The sequence below is a fragment of the Jaculus jaculus genome, chromosome 1, assembly GCF_020740685.1.
Source record: "Jaculus jaculus isolate mJacJac1 chromosome 1, mJacJac1.mat.Y.cur, whole genome shotgun sequence".
NCBI lineage: Eukaryota > Metazoa > Chordata > Mammalia > Rodentia > Dipodidae > Jaculus > Jaculus jaculus.
The window spans coordinates 324,615,534-324,632,161 of record NC_059102.1 but is presented as its reverse complement, the minus strand read 5'-3'; the positions used below and the strand labels follow the sequence as shown (position 1 = coordinate 324,632,161).

General features: G+C 53.5%; 1 protein-coding gene across 1 annotated transcript in view; it reads left to right on the top strand.

Annotated features, from left to right (window-relative positions):
- The window catches only part of Psen2 (presenilin 2), a 30,063-nt gene extending 13,739 nt beyond the window's left edge, over window positions 1-16,324 (top strand). Inside the window, 10 exon segments of the mRNA XM_045141999.1 lie at window positions 593-807; window positions 2,323-2,464; window positions 4,826-4,893; window positions 5,515-5,735; window positions 6,719-6,817; window positions 10,628-10,711; window positions 11,414-11,466; window positions 11,468-11,516; window positions 14,670-14,788; window positions 15,632-16,324. Of these exon segments, the coding sequence (XP_044997934.1) occupies window positions 593-807; window positions 2,323-2,464; window positions 4,826-4,893; window positions 5,515-5,735; window positions 6,719-6,817; window positions 10,628-10,711; window positions 11,414-11,466; window positions 11,468-11,516; window positions 14,670-14,788; window positions 15,632-15,787 (1,206 nt within the window). The 3' untranslated portion in view covers window positions 15,788-16,324.
- The last annotated feature ends 304 nt before the right edge of the window (window positions 16,325-16,628 follow it).

The following is a 16,628-nucleotide window of genomic DNA, read 5'->3' as shown; positions in this document are numbered from 1 at the left end:
AGGGGCCCTGAATCGCCACACTTCCAAAAGAAATTTCTCGGGATTCGTGCCAGCCTCTGTCGGGCCAACGTGCCACCCTCCCTTGCTCTACCTGCCACTCATTGATCCTTTCCCAACTATCTGGAGCCCACTCATCTCAGGTGCTGGGTTCTATTTAGTCCCTTTAGCCCAGAGCTGCAAATTTGCATTTTGTGAAGCAAAAGTTTGCCAGTAATTCCTTCCTCTGCCAGTTCCCAGTGTCTTATTCCCAATTAAGAGTCCCACCCATGCAGACTCTCCCAGTTAGTGATCAGTCTGATTTTCCCCTCTCACCTGGCCTATTTCCTCCCCATGTAAACAGGTTGAGCCGCATCCTGAGTCCCCATCCTTAGAAAGTTCAAAGGTCATTGATAGGCCCCTCCGTGGCTATGCAGGCTTCCCTCCCTCCACTCCATACAGTCCTGAGACCTCCAGGGCTCTCACACCTAACTGGCAGCTCATGCCTCTCACGTCTGGAAAGTAACATTTGGCTCTGTCAGCTCCACTTCCGAGAATCTCCACAGGACACCAGGGGCCCACCGTGGGAGGAGCCTCACCATGTCGCTTCCCACAGAGGACCCAGGACGGCGAGGAGGACGGTGAGGAGGACGCCGATCACTACATCTGCAGCGGGGTTCCTGGACGGCCGTCGGGCCTGGAGGAGGAGCTGACCCTCAAGTACGGGGCGAAGCATGTGGTCCTGCTGTTCGTGCCTGTCACGCTGTGCGTGATTGTCGTGGTGGCCACCATCAAGTCCGTGCACTTCTATACAGAGAAGAACGGGCAGCTGTGAGTTGGGGGTCTGGTGGCATTAAGGGGACCGCTGGGGGGGGGTGACTTTGTGCTGGTGGCCACGCAGAGCAGTGATGAAGGCTGCTTGGGTTCATACTGTGACCCTGCTGCCTTGTGGCGTGTGACTTCCCTGAGCACACATCTAGCCTCTGTGCCTCCATTTCTTTTGTGGATTAATACACATGAAAGGCCTCAAACAGCACTCATCAAACTCTAAGTGGACTCTGACCACAGAAGGCCAGCTCTTGTTCGATAGCACTGAGCTCCATGTGCTAAGTCACAGGTCCTGGCCCACTATACCAATTGCCCTGTGCCCACAGGCAGGTTACTTCTCTGGGTGTGTGAGACGAGGAGGTTGGGCAAGATGATTTTATAACACACTTCTAGTCTGGTGAGGAAGATTTCTCAAGCCTGTGTTTAGTAAACTGAGAAAGAGAGCTTCCCTCACATACCCTCCCTTCCCCTTATCTCTCGGCATCCTCACTATAGAGCACCTTCTCAGACATCTTTGCCACTTCTTGTTTGCTTTTAGGTTTATTTTTTTGTCTTTAAGAATATATATTTTTTTAGCTGAGCTGATGGTGCATGCCTTTAATCTCAGCACTTGGGAGGCAGAAGTAGGAGGATTGCTATGAATTTGAGGCCGCCCTGAGACTACATAGTGAATTCCAGATCAGCCTGGGCTAGAGAGAGACCCTACCTCCAAAATCCAAAAATAAAAAAATTCATTGGAGAGGGAGGGAAAGAGATAAGAGGCAGATAGAGAATGGTGTGTCAAGGCCTCTAGCCACTGCAGATGAACTCCAGACACATGCGCCACCTTGTGCATCTGGTTTATGTGGGTACTGTGGAATCAAACCTGGGTCCTTAGGCTTTGCAGGCAGGCGCCTTAACCACTAAGCCATCTCTCCAGCCCCATTTTCTTGCCTTTTAAAAAAAAATTTATTTTTACTTATTTGACAGAGAAGGAGAGACCCGGGGGGGGAGGGATGGAGAGAATGGGCACAACAGGGCCTCCAGCCACTGCAAAAGAACTCCAGACACATGCGCCCCCTTGTGCATCTGGCTTACATGGGTCCTGGGGAAATCGAACCTGGGTCCTTTGGCTTTGCAGGAAAATGCCATGACTGCTAAGCCATCCCTCCAGCCCTTCTTGCTTTTTTATTTATTTATTTATTTATTTATTTTTAAAAAGAAAGGAGTAGGCAGAGAAGCCAGCACTTTCATCCTGTGGTCTGCTGAGTAGCTCAGGTGAGAGGCTTTGAGAGGGACACGGCCAAAACAGCTCCGGACAAGCTGGGAAGAGAGCGGTGCCCGTGCATTACTTCCAGAGTTTATTCATTACGTGGAGAGCAACACTGTAGCTGGCCAAGAGACGGGGGCTGCTCACGGTGATAGTAGGGGGGCTCAGCCAGCGCAGCGTTGGGGTTCCTGGGACCCTTGGCAGCGGGGGTGGGGGGAGGGCTGTTCCAGAAGAGACAGGCGCCGTGACTCCTCTCGTAACCTCCTCAGCATCTACACACCTTTCACCGAGGACACGCCCTCGGTCGGCCAGCGCCTCCTCAACTCGGTGCTGAACACCCTCGTCATGCTCAGTGTCATCGTGGTCATGACCGTCTTCCTGGTGCTGCTCTACAAGTATCGGTGCTACAAGGTGAGCCCCAGGGCCGCTGCCCACCTTCCTCCCTGCAAAGGAGGCTGCCTTTCCGGCATTTTCCCCACCACGGATAATGGATGCTGTTGTCTTTTAAATTCCAAGTCCCTCTCTTCTGAGCTCCTCAGTGTGGTCCTCCGGACCCACCACTCCTGTCCCAAAGTCAATCTGTCTTCCTTCTGAAGTTCTGGTTTAGTCTCGCTCACCCTGAGACTTCTCTCCGAGCTGATTTTTGTTTTGGTTTAAAGATTTTATTTTTATTTATTTATTTGAGAGAGAGAACAAGCCAGAGGAAGAGAGAGAGAGAATGGGCGCGCCAGGGCCTCCAGCCACTGCAAACAAACGCCAGATGCGTGTGCCCTCTTGTGCATCTGGCTAACGTGGGTCCTGGGGAATCGAGCCTCAAACCGGGGTCCTTATGCTTCACAGGCAAGTGCTTAACCGCCAAGCCATCTCTCAAGCCCTTGTTTTGTTTTTTCAGGTAGGGTCTCACTCTAGCCCAGGCTGACCCAGAATTCACTATGTAGTCTCAGGGTGGCCTCGAACTCACAGCGATCCTCCTACCTCTGTCTCCTGAGTGCTGGGATTAAAGGCCATGCGCCACCACGCTCGGCTTCTGAGCTGACTTTTATTTTCCCATCTGCCTTTGGATAGGCATGTTCCGGTTCTGTTTGAGGTCTCCTAGCCAGGAGCCTTTGAGTTGGACCCTCCTGCAGACCCTGAGCCTCTTCCATGAGGAGCGAAGGAGCTGCGTGTTACATGGTGGCCTCGGTCATGGATATCATTGTCCCCAAGGATGCTATAAGTTCTCTGGGTTTTGCTATAATAGAGATTCACGCCTGGGCCTCACTCATGCTAGGCAAACACACTCTGCCACTGAGCTGTAACTCCGGCCCTTTCTGTTTTGGGTTTGTTTTGGTTTGGTTTGTGTGGTTTTGTTTTGGTTTTTCAAAGTAGGGTCTTGCTCTAGCCCAGGCTGACCTAGAATTCACTATGTAGTCTCAGAGTGGCCTTGAACTCACAGCGATCCTCCTACCTCTGTTTATTTTTAATTTGGAATCAGGGTCAAAATTGACCGGCCTGGCCCTGAACTTGTGATCATCTTGCCTCAGCCTCCTCAGTAGCGGAGATCGCAGGCCTGCACCCCCAAACCTGGCTGTGCCATAGCCTTTTAGACTCTGGTTTCAAGCTGGAGGCTTTGAAGCCTTCAAGACCAGCAGGACTTTGAGTGAACACATTACCTAATTTAAAGCTGCTGCCAGGTCACAGCATGGTGAGTTTTGTTCAGGCAGCTGTGTTTATGGAACAAGAAGAGAAGGGGAGAGGCAGGCTGAGGGAAGAGAAGCCCATGGTACAGGGAGGGAACCAGCCCTGTCACAGCTGGGGTGACCTGGAGGTGACAGTGGGAGGAGCCATCAGGAAATGTCCCTGAGCTACAGTTTATCTGCCTACCATTGCCTGAGTAAATAAGATAGGGCTTGCATACCAAAGGGGAGGGGTGATGGGGGATGGTGGGAATGGTGAGGAGGGCTACTCGCTTAAAGCCCAGCATACAGCACACTTGACAGCAAGCTAGAAATAGCCTGAGGGCTGGCTGATCTGGTCCTGCTGTGGTCAGTGGATGTTATGTGGCCACTTCCAGGTGAGGCAGGTGGCGGTTGGGATACAGAGTGTGAGCAGATTCCAGAGGCAGCCCGTCCTCTTTAGGCTGAATGTACAGGTAGACCCCGGGCTCCAGGTAGGCTGGGTCTTTACGAGGGGCCCAGCGGGCTGGGCTGGAGAAGTAAGCCCCACCTTGACCCCTCTGTGCTCAGTCAGGAGACAGAGTGTCCCTTGTTTGTAGATCCTTAGGAGCAAGAAGGAGACTTCTCCATCGTCGCTAGTCAGAACTTGCCCCTCCGGAAGCCCGAGTAGGCCACTTAGAGCAAATGGCACCCAGGGAGTCATGGGTGACCCCCTCATCCCTGTTTGCTGATCTTTCTGTGATGTCTGACTCCCTTCACCCTGGAATGCATTCATGAGCAGAGCTGTCACCAGGTCCTGTCTCTAGAGCCTCAGGTGGTCCCTGGCAAGTAGAGACAGCCAGTACGCCCCGTCCGTGTGACATCGGGTCAGCACAGGCCAAGGGTCAGCAGACCTGCAGAAATTCTTGCCTCCTCTAAACCATTTCAAGGAGCTGGCGAGACCCCCCCTCCCCCAGCCCCCGAGTGGCAGGGCCTCCTCATCTGTAAAGATGACCCCTGACGTCTTCCCACAGAGCCACAAAGTAGCCAAACTAAGCAGGCTGTCTAGGCTCTGGCGGTGGAGCCGGGGCCTGTGGTTTTGGAGACGCGCAGTGGCCCTTGTGTTTCTGTTGCCCAGTTCATCCACGGCTGGCTGATCACGTCTTCCCTCATGCTGCTCTTCCTCTTCACCTTCATCTACCTTGGGTAAGTGGCACTGTGAGCAGCAGGATCGCAGAGGCAGCCCGGGCAGGGGGAGGGGCCCATTGGTCTCCCAGGTGTCAGCTGCTCTAGTGACCCAGGCCTTCACCACAGACTCTGACATTGGGGGAGGCCCTGTGGTTGGCCCCAGCGTCCTTTTGGCTCCTAATGGAAAAGTGAAGCTGTCAAGGTGGAGGTTTCTATGAGTACCCAGTAGGCAGAAACAGTTTCCAGTTTAAATTCTACTTTGGGGGGCTAAGTCTGGGTATGTCCTAGCTTGGCTGCCTCTTGCCCGTTGATTTACTGTCTCTGCCTGGCTCAGAGTCCCAAAGACCTTGGAAGGACTGGAGCAATGACTCTTCTAAGAACTCCATCCATGTACACAGGATCTACCAGCTGGGTTCCCCTCCCCCACCACCACCACAAGCTATCAGTTTGCTTTTCATCTTACTCCAGAGAATATTTTGTTGCTCCAGGGACAGTGGAGATGGAAACTGGGAATGGAGTAAATAAAACCCAGGTGGGGACTTAATGACAAAGAGGAAGCAGAGGGTGTCAAACAACTCACTCAGGGTGTGATGTCACCGCCGGGTCTCCCACCCCCAGCGCTCTTCTCTGGATCCACAGGGAAGTGCTCAAGACCTACAACGTGGCCATGGACTACCCCTCTGTCCTCCTGGCAGTCTGGAACTTTGGGGCAGTGGGCATGGTGTGCATCCACTGGAAGGGGCCGCTGGTGCTCCAGCAGGCCTACCTCATTGTGATCAGCGCACTCATGGCCCTGGTGTTCATCAAGTACCTGCCCGAGTGGTCCGCCTGGGTCATCCTGGGTGCCATCTCTGTATACGGTAGGTGGCATGGGCCTGGTCAGGGCAGGGGCAGTGTCCAAGGCCCTTGTGTTGCTGGATCGGTGCCTTGGTTACTTTTGTATTGCTGTGACTGAGATATTTGACGGAGCCAACTCACGGGAAAGGGGTTTCTTTTGGTTACAGTTTCAGAGTGTGTCAGCCCACGGTAGTGGGAAAGGCAGGGTGGATTGGCTCCGTGAGTCTGTGTGACAGAGGTTCCTCACATCGAGGCAGATCAGGAGGCAGAGAGGGCGTCTGAACCAAAGGCTGAGTTTCACCTTCAAAGGCCCACTCCTAGTCCTCCAGCCAGGGCCTTTCCTTCTCCAGCCTCTTAAAATAGCATCGCCAGCTGGGCTACTAAGCATGCAAAGCCTGAGCCTGTGGGGGACATTTCAGACTCAGGTGTAACAGATGGGATGGCAGGTGTGGGACACTCACCGTCCGTCCTGAAAAGGCTTTCCAGGAGACTCTTTGCTGTGAAACACAGTCCTGACAGCCCGTGGTATTCGAGGAGCCAACCCCATAGTGACCACAGCCCTCCTGCCAACATTCTGGTGAAGCCGTGCATGAATGAGCAACTGGCACGCTGAGGCTGCTGGTTCCTTAGCACAGGCCCAAGTGTATCGGGCACAGTGCCCGTAAGTAACCCAGGTCGTCAGCTGCTGTGTGATTAGCATCAGCACGCTTGCCATCTCCATTGTTGGCTGGTGACTCTTACTCTGAGGATAAGGAATTTGTCTCAGAGAAGTGGGACTTTGAAACGTGCCTTCTGCCTCAGGCAGCTGTCCTCCTGGTTTTACGGTTCCAGCCAGTGACAGGCTCTAGATTGTGACTGGAAAGCGGCCAGTGTGGGACACTGGTGTAGCAGCAAGGTGCGTCTTGGAGTCCACTTTAAGGCGCCTGGTGATAGAAAGCCGGCTCTTCGCGGGGCTGCTTCAGGGTAAGTCTCTCTTAACATGACAAGAATGTCTCTGTTTTCTCAGATCTTGTGGCTGTGCTTTGCCCCAAAGGGCCACTAAGGATGCTGGTGGAAACTGCCCAGGAGAGAAATGAGCCCATATTTCCTGCCCTGATATACTCATGTGAGTGGCCCTGTCCTGCTCCCTGACCGTGGTGGGAACATGGGACTTTGTCATGGCTCTCAGAGGTTTCAAGCAATATGTACTCTTTCCTGACCAAAAGTGATAAGCTTGCCGTGGTGATCCTAAGAGGGTCTCCCTCTGGTGGAGGGTCCAACCTCCAGAAACTACAGTAGGCAGTTTTTTGCCCAAAGGAAGCTTGGGAAGTCAGACTAGAAGAGGGTGTCTGAGGAGCATGGGAAACCCTGTGAGCACAGTCCCTTCCATCATCTACTGCCTTCTGCTTGGGATCCCTTCAGCCACTGCTTAGGCCCCTGAGGAGGGACTTGAAGGGGGACTTCCTGGTGGCAGAGGGCGTTTCTCCCTCACAGACAGGAGCCTGGCTGATGGAAGCTGACATCTCTGAAGGGAAGGCACAAGTATCACCCCCAGCCTGGGGGGGTCATGCAGAGGGATGTGCATCTATGTATGCATTTTAACAGATGTTCCGACTTTGCATCAAGTCTCTACTTGGCGGTAGGCCTTGCACTTGTCATCGTCCAGCGGGAAGCAAGACTGCATGGGCTGGGGCTCACGGAACTTACACCCTGTGGTGGTGATGGCTCCCCTCCATTGATGGTGGGCCTGGTTAAGTGTGGCGCCTGTGATTCTGGCTGCCTCAGGATGCCCCGGGGACTGTTAATGGAGTGACTGCAAGCTAGGTACCATTCAACAGTCAAGCTGGCAGTGAAGAACTTCTAGGATAGTGCGAAAGCACATTCCGGGCATGTTCTGAGGATGGGCAGAGCACAAGTCTGGGTGCTGGGCAACTTGAGTGTGCCAGGCTTGAGCTTTCCTTGTAGGCAAGGAGGGGAGGTAAACTAAAGACCTAGGCACACGTGAGCTGGGAGGTGGTGAGTGTGCTGTTGAAGATTGGAGGAGGGGAGAGACACGAGACTTCAGGGTCGGGGGGGGAGGGGGAGACAGTTTTGTAAAAGGTGTTCAGGGAGCCCTGTGTAATAGCGGAGGGCACGAGGTAGAAAGCTGGGGTTAGCACCCCACAAGTGCAAAGGCTGTGAGGTAGGCCCGGGCCAGGTGTGCTCAAGCAGTGCTTCTAGAAGGATGGAGGGGAGAAGGTCCTGACAGTGTGAGCCCCGCAGGCCATGGCGACACTTTGGCTTTCATTCTTTTTTTTTTTTTTTTTTTCCGAGGTAAGGTCTCACTGTGGCTCAGCTGACCTGGAATTCACTATGTAGTCTCAGGGTGGCCTTGAACTCACGGTGATCCTCCTACCTCTGCCTCCCGAGTGCTGGGATTAAAGGTGTGCGCCACCACGCCTGGCTACTGGCTTTCATTCTTAAGGGAGAGGTGAACCAGTGGAAAGCTTGAGGCTGACCTCGTGACACATTAACACAGCCACCCAGCTTGTTGAGTGGAGAACAAATCGTATGAGGGCAAGAGCAGAAGCCAGAGTCCCAAGCCAGTGTGAAGGCTGAGAAACAACCCAGGAAGAGGAGGAGGGACTTGTATGGGGACGGCAGTAGGAACCATTAGGTGAGGTGAACTCTGGGGCATTTGGCAAGCGGAAGTGGCCAGGGTTGTTCATAGGCAGACAGCGGTGATCGTGACAGTCAAGGAGAATGGCTGTGCTTTGTATCTGAGCAAGAAAGGTGGACTGCCCTTTGCAGAGAAAGGAAAATTGGTGGGGCAGGTGGGGGTCAGGACAGGTTGGGAGTCAAGCATGAGCCTTGAGGGTGTGGAGCGTAGATTCCCAGTGGAGAGTAAGAGACGCGGAGTTGGGAACTCTGGAGTGAGTCCAAGCTGGAGAAAGTTACAGTGGGTGCCACGTGATCCTCAGTGAGCACACATACCCAGGGTTGGAACTCCCATTTTCACACTGCTCAAGACAGCATTAGTCACGGTGATCCAGAGCTAGAAGCAGCCCAGTGGACGAATGAATGAGTAAAATGTGGTATGTCCACACAATGGCCTATTATTTTGCCTTCAAAGAAGAAAATTCAGACTTAGTTTGCAGCATGGATCATCTTTGAGGACATTATGCTAAGTGACATAAGCAGTGGCAAAGGGACAAGTGCCGTATAATTACAGTAGCCAAGGCAGGAGGCATGATAGAATGGATGGTGACTATTGGGCTGAAGGAGGGGGTAAGGGGAAGTTCAGTAGGTATGGGTTTTCAGTTTTGCAAGATGAAAAGGACTGAGATCAAGGCTGGAGAGGTGGCTTAGCGGTTAAGCACTTGCCTGTGAAGCCTAAGGACCCCGGTTCAAGGCTCGATTCCCCAGGACCCATGTTAGCCAGGTGCACAAGGGGGCGCACGCGTCTGGAGTTCATTTGCAGTGTCTGGAGGCCCTGGTGCGCCCATTCTCTCTCTCTGCTTCTTTCTCTCTCTCTCTCTATCTGTCACTGTCAAAATAAATGAATAAAAATAAACAAAAAATTAAAAAAAAAAAAAAGAAAAGGGCTGGGATCAGTCTCACAGTAAATAGGCAGCACTAGTGAGCGTCACACTGAAGCTTATTTTATGGACCAAGAAGGACTCGGTGGTTACAGGCACTTGCTGTGCAAGCCTTTATGACTAGAGTTCAGATCCCCCGAAGTCATAGAAAACCTGGACATGGTGGAACCTATGCAGCTGTAATCCCAGTATACTTACAGCAATGGATTACATTGGAGACAGAGTCAGGAAAATCTGAAGCTCATGGACCACCTAGTCTTGTATTCACAACTACAAACAAGGTGAAAGGTAGAATATATACCTTGAGGTTGGCCTCTGACCTCCAGATGCACACCAGGGTCCACATACCCCAAAAAACACACACAAAATGGTTGTACTTTTTTATTTTTACTTATTTGAGAGAGAGAGAAAGATACAGATAGAGAAAATGGGCAAGCCAGAGCCTTCAACCACTACAAACGAACTCCAGACACATGCACCACCTTGTACATCTGGCTTTATGTGGGTTCTAGGGAATCAAACCTGGGTTCTTTGGCTTAGCAGGCAAGAACCTTAACCACTGAGCCATCTCTCCAGCCCTCTTCTTAAAAATTTTTTATGAGAGAGAGAATTGGTGTACCAGGGCCTCTAGCCACTGCAGTCAAACTCTAGATGCGTGCGCCACCTTGTGCACATGCGTCATCTTGCGTGTCTGGCTTACATGCATTCTGCGGAGTTGAACCTGGATCAAAAAAGGCAGACAGGCCAGGCGTGGTGGCTCACACCTTTAATCCCAGCACTCAGGAGGCAGAGGTAGGAGGATCGCCGTGAGTTCAAGGCCACCCTGAGACTCCATAGTGAATTCCAGGTCAGCCTGGGCTAGGGTGAGACCCTACCTCGAAAAAACAAAACAAAACAAACAAACAAAAAAGGCAGACAGGTGGGCTGGAGAAATGGCTTAGTGGTTAAGTGCTTGCCTGTGAGACCTAGGACCCCGGTTCGAGGCTCAATTTCCCAGGACCCACGTTAGACAGATGCACAAGGGGGTGCATACATCTGGAGTTCATTTGCGGTGGCTGGAGGCCCTGGCGTGCCCATTCTCTCTCTCTATCTGCTTCTTTCTCTCTCTGTTTGTCACTCTCAAATAAATAAATAAACAAAAAAAATTTTTAAAAAAAGGCAAACAGGAACTGATACTGTCTGTCCTCACCTGGCCAGTGAGCATGGACCCCTGCCCCTGGACCTTTAACAACTGAACATGGTCAGATAGCCAGAGGAGGGAGTAGACTTTCTGGGAACAAAGACTGGCTCCCTTCCCCCAAGCCGGGGGCAGCTCCCATGAACACCACCTGAGGTATGACCCTTTCCTCCCTCTGCAGCTGCCATGGTGTGGACAGTGGGCATGGCAAAGCTGGACCCTTCCTCTCAGGGGGCACTGCAGCTCCCTTATGACCCAGAGATGGGTAAGTACAGGGTTCGTGGCCTTGTCGCTGGGGGTGCACCTTGCCTTTACCATGCTTAGCCTAGCCTCTCTGGAGGGCAGAAAAGATGTGTCATCTGAGAGTCAGCTCTCTGACATACTTGTCTTGGAGAATGAGGGTTGGAGACTCTCCATCTTGTGCCCCAGCTTCTTGCCTCACTGTGTGTGTGTGTGTGTGTGTGTGTGTGTGTGTGTGTGTGTGGTGTATATGAATGTTTATGTGTGTGGGCAGACCTGTGCGTGCTTGTGCACATGAATATGGAGTCAGATAATGACATTAGGTGTTCTACTCTGTCACTCTTCACTTGTCTGAGACAGGCTTTCTCACTGCACGTAGAGTTCGCTGGTTTGGCTAGATTGATGAGCCACTAAGCCCTGGCGGTCCTCCTGCCTCCACCTCCCCGGCCCTTGGACTACGGCACGTGCTATGGTGCCCAGCACATTCACGTGGCTGCTGGGGATCCACGTGGAAGTCCTCTTGCTGTGTAACAAGTGCTTTCCCCCAGAGCCATCTCCGCAGCCCTGTGCCTCGTCTGTCCGGGTGCACTTGGCAGGTGGAGGTCGGGAGCCTTGAGATGGGGAGGGAGCTTCACGCCAGAGGCCCGGGGACCATCTAACCAACCTTTGTCTCTCCTTGCTCCTGGCGGTGACATGATGACGACGGTCCCTTCTCCTGGATCCTCAGAAGAAGACTCCTACGACAGTTTCGGGGAGCCCTCATATCCTGAAGCCTTTGAGCCCCCCCCTGCCTGGTTACCCAGGGGAGGAACTGGAGGAAGAGGAGGAAAGTAAGGTGCCCAAGTTCAGATGGTCTGATGCACAGGGCAGTGGGGAGTGGGGGTCCCGGAGGGCTGCGTGGTGATGTGAGGGGAAGAGCATTTTCCACATCAGATGCCCAGGGGATACCTGCAGAGGCCTCTAGAGACTCATCCAGGCCCTGGGACTTTTGACAGTCAGGCACACTGAGTGCTTGCTTGTTCAATGTAGGCTGATGTAGTCCTGTACTGGGTGAGGCCAGGCCATGGTGGGATCTGGGACTACATGGTACATATGCTATCCGCACACGTAAAATCTTGAGGACAGAAAAGACTTTGGGGTACCAGAAGAGCAAGGATGGGGCTACTGACCTGGTCAGAGACTGTCACCTGTGGAGGTGACTTCTGAGCTGAGCTGAGGGCTGAATCAGTCTTGACACAGAAGGTGTTCCCCTCAGAGCAGAGCTCTGGGGTAACTGGCATCTGTGTGGGTCAGAGGAAGTAAAGTCTATCATCAAAGCAGAAGTTCAGGGCAGGCAGGAGGCAGGCATGGCTCCAGAGGGATTCTGGTCTGGGTCTCGGCAGTTGGAACCCTGGGAGGTTTTGAGCTAGCAGGGGAGGGGATTGGGAAGGTGCAGTTGGGGTCTGTGGAGATGTCCTGGAAACATGCCCTTGAAGGACTTGATGGACATGATCTTAATGTTCTGTGGGGGAGGGGGCCAGGGGTGGGACCTGAGGCTAAGATGAGGGACATAATAAACCTCGACGTTGGGCAGTGTGGTGGCTTCCCCAGGCAGAGGCTAGTGTAGCAGGGGCATAGGATGCATGGATGGGAAAGAGTCTGGAAGACAGACCGAGTGATGTTCTGAGACAACATTCTTTTCCTAAAGGATTAAAGCAGCCATTGGGTCCTTCCACTTGCTGTGTGCCGGGGCTTTGAGCCACCACAGTATTACAAACCTCTTGTCTTAGTGAGCAGCTGGGGCAGGAGGTCATGTGGAAAGCACTCCAGTGACCAGGAGAGGCACAGTGGGAAATTGTAAGGAACAGCATTCTTTCCAACACCAGCTAATGTGCCACAGCTTGGGCTGGCAACAACCCACCCCCCAGGAGTCAGGGCAGACCGCACAGGGTAAAGGATGCGGTATTCAAGTCTAGCCTCCCTTTAGACTCCAACCACGCATTGTTGGGTCTACAGGCCGCTTGCATTTCTGACTTGGTGCCCATTTGAGCATTCCCAGGACCTCAGGGTTAGGAGTACACTGCCATTGTACTGTAATGGATACAAGTCAGGCGCAGCCAGACACACAGGGCGAGGCCTGGGATGGCCTCCAGACGTCGTGCGAACGGGCTGTCCTTGTGCAAGGGGGCATGCCCTTCTCTCAGCACTGGGTCTCAGTACCCTGTATTTTGATTGACACTTTGTTGGTTGGTACAACTGATCGAGACTTTGGCAACAGAACCGAACATTCCCAGCGCCCACTCCTTCCAGAGGTCAGACCCCAAGCTGCAGCCCTCTGACCACATAGTTTGTCTTGCGGTGACCAGCCCCGTCCTGAGTCAGCTCAGCACAAGCCCCAGTGTCATCCACGGTTAACGGAAAACACTCAGAACGTTCCAGAAGCCAGCCAAGCACACAGTTCCAGTCCAGTTGTTTTGACAGCACTCGTTGAGGCTTAGATAAGAGCTCCGTGTTTGTGTGGCAGAGCTGGCGGGGGGGGGTGTGAAGTATGGCAAAGAGCCGTGGGAAGGGCCAGCTCAATTCTGGGGTGTGCTGTACTCAGGAGTCAGTCTTTGCCCTACAGGTGAGAAACTGTTGGGGGCTTGGGACAGGGAAGACACCCCCTCCCCCCCCGCCCCCAGCGTCAGAGTTGCATGCCTAACCGAGATGCAGGGGAGCTGCTGATACAGGCCAGGCAAGAGCGAGAAGCCACGGGTGTCAGCAGTAGGCTGAGGGGAGCCCCGGTAGGCACGGGAGACCCCAACAGCACCACCTAGAAGTTGTACGCCCACGGGCTCTGTAGGACATCTAGATGGACATAGCAGTAGTGGGACAGGGGGTCGGGGTTGGAAGCCCAGAGTTGGAGCGGTCCGCACATCCCTATTGCCAAAACCATGGGCCCCAGACACAGCTAGGAAGGGTGCAGGGCAGAGGAAGTAGGAGGGTGAGGAGGGGCTAACACCAGGAGAGACAAGGTACCGTGCCAAGATTGTGGCGTGTTAGCCACCTCCACGGAGCCCACCAGAGCAAGATGCTGAAATCAGAAAGGACACAGTGTTAGGGGACAGGGAAGAGAACTGTGGGCCCAGTGAGGCCACCTGCTGTTGGAGGGGGAAGGACACCTCTGGCCGGGAGCCTGGGAGGGAGGCGGGGAGGAGGCAAACAGACCACATCCCTGGTACCCACCTCCTCCATTCACGTTGGTCACCCAGCCGCTTGACGGGGTGCAAGGGGCAGAACGACCCCGGGGCTGGTTGATGGAGAACCTGGGCTTGAAGGGTTTTGAGCCCTGACTGACTCCTCAGCAGTGACTCTGCTAATCACCACCAATTGCACTTCCTTCTGTCTAAGGGAAAGGGGTCTCCAGACCTCCTCTCTCACCATATCATTCCTGTTCTTGACGAGAGTGACATTAAATTTACTGGGAAATGCCTGTAACCAGACTCCACGCTACATTGCACCACAACCCAGCAGTAAGCTTTTTTTGGCTGCTTTTTTTCTTTTTCCTTTTTTTTCCTCAAGATAGGGTCTCACTCTGGCCCAAGCTGACCTGGAATTCACTTTGTAGTCTCAGGGTGGCCTAGAACTCATGGACATCCTCCTACCTCTGCCTCCCCAGTGCTGGGATTAAAGGCGTGCGCCACCACATCCAGCTCTTTGTTACTTTTATTCATCCCTGTGCCTTCAGTGAGACTCACACATCGGTCCTAGCCAGTCCACCCAAGTCACCTTTCCCTGCCCGGGCTGAAGTGGCTTAGTCTTTCCCACCTTTTCTAAAGCAGCCTCTCTCTTTATCCCTGGTCTACTGGACTGCTGCGGGGGGACACTTTGATCTGGCCCTTCGCCCTCTTGTGCTGGGTCCCTTGGCCGGTGTCCTCGTCCTTTGCTTCCTGTCTCTGCCTGCTTCCTGTAGGGACTTCCCGGTTAGTTGGGTCAAATGGGACCACGTTCTCTTCCCCACACAGGGGGCGTGAAGCTGGGCCTGGGAGACTTCATCTTCTACAGTGTCCTGGTGGGCAAGGCGGCGGCCACGGGAAGTGGAGACTGGAACACCACGCTGGCCTGCTTCGTGGCCATCCTGATCGTGAGTGAGCCAGAGTGTGAGAGGACTCCCTGGGGGGCATTTCTGCCTGCTGTCCCTTCTCTGAGGGGCAAAGGCAGTGAGTAGGGAGGAACACCAGAGGCCCCAAGAGTGATCACTAAGGCACACTGCACCCTGGGGGACAGCACAGGGGAGGGGATAAGGGGCTGTGACCTTACGTGTGCATCAGCGTTAGGGCCTGTCTGAAAGCCTTGTGGCTTGGTCTCTCAGCACCTGGGGCTGTGGATTGCCTGAGTCTTATGGGAGAGGAGATAGCTAGGCACAGGGCCCCAGCTCTCTGAACCACCGCAGTGCAGTCTGAAGGCCCAGAGGTTGGTCCACATGCTTGGGTCATATCCTACAATGCCATCTTGGGGAGTGACTCCTTTTAGATCAGAGAGGGATACACCCCTTCCTGGCCCTGCATGGAAACCGTGGATATCCAGGACAGGATATGCGGCTGAAGCTAATGTTCCCGTGTTGGGAAGAGCTCGTTTCTGCCCGCAGTTGTGTGTCAGGGACAGGAGAACAGACCTTAGGCTCCTCCCCGGCCACACGGTCAGACTGGGCCCTGATCCTGTTCTGGGGGGGGCCCAGGTGGGGAAGCAGCAGGGTCTCGCAGAGGTCTGGAGGCCAGCTCTGTCCACTCCTTAACCAGTAAACAGGGTCTCCCGACATGGGTGTGTGTGAGTGAGAACCTCCCCTCGCCACCTCAGGGTGCTCTTACCCAGCCCAGGAAAGACAGCGGCGTGTCCAGCACTGGCTAGTCCTTGAGCAGCTGAGGCCAGAGATTAAGTGGCCCCACTGAGGTGGAGTCACCCGCTCCCCTTCCTTAACATCCTGCAGGGCCTGTGTCTGACTCTCCTGCTGCTTGCTGTCTTCAAGAAGGCGCTGCCTGCCCTCCCCATCTCCATCACCTTTGGGCTCATCTTTTACTTCTCCACCGACAACCTGGTGCGCCCTTTCATGGACACCTTGGCCTCCCACCAGCTCTACATCTGACGTGCAAACAGAGCCTGGATCCTCGCTGGATGCAGGTGTAGAGTTTCAGACTCTAGTGCCATATATTTGGAAGACTTTCTTTCCTTAAGAAAAAAAAAAAAGAATGAAGTGTGTTTACTTCATGGAAGCAAGCCAGAGCTGCTTTTTGGTGTGAGCTGTTTTGTCACCGGACTGCGGCTTTCCCACAAGAACCCGCGTCACCCGCGGGACGTGCAGCAGGTGTTTTTGCAGGGACGTGTGTGGAGTGTTGCTCAGAGGATGCCCATCCTGCCCAGGGCTGCAGCCCTCCAGGACTGAGCCAAGAGGAAGTGTCTTAAACTGTGGGGACCAGGAGGCATGCTCCGATAGGGCACTAAGCACTGTCACACTGGCTGGAGGAGAAAAGTGGGTTTCCTGTCAGGAAATGTCCCCAGTAGTTCATTTGTGATGTCACTGTTACTTTATTACCTATAGAAACCAAGTCCTGCTCCTGTTACGGCAGTGACGGCTGGGAAGCGGCTTCGTGTCATTACCAATAAATAGATGCTCCTGTTGAAATGTCAGTAGTGCTGGTTTTTCTCCCTGCATCTTGGGGCTGTCCTGAGATGATGCATACTGTTCACTCAGGATTGGGGGGGGGGGTGCTTAACTGACTCTCCACTTTGTACTCAGGCTTTTTTTTTATATTTCTATTTTTATCTATTTATTTAAGAGAGGGAAAGAGGCACAGAGAGAGAGAGAGAGAGAATGGGCACGCCAGGGCTTCTAGCCACTGCAAACGAACTCCAGATGCAATGTGCCACCTTGTGCATCTGGCTAACGTGGGTCGTGGGGCATCAAACCAAGGTCCTTTGGCTTTGCA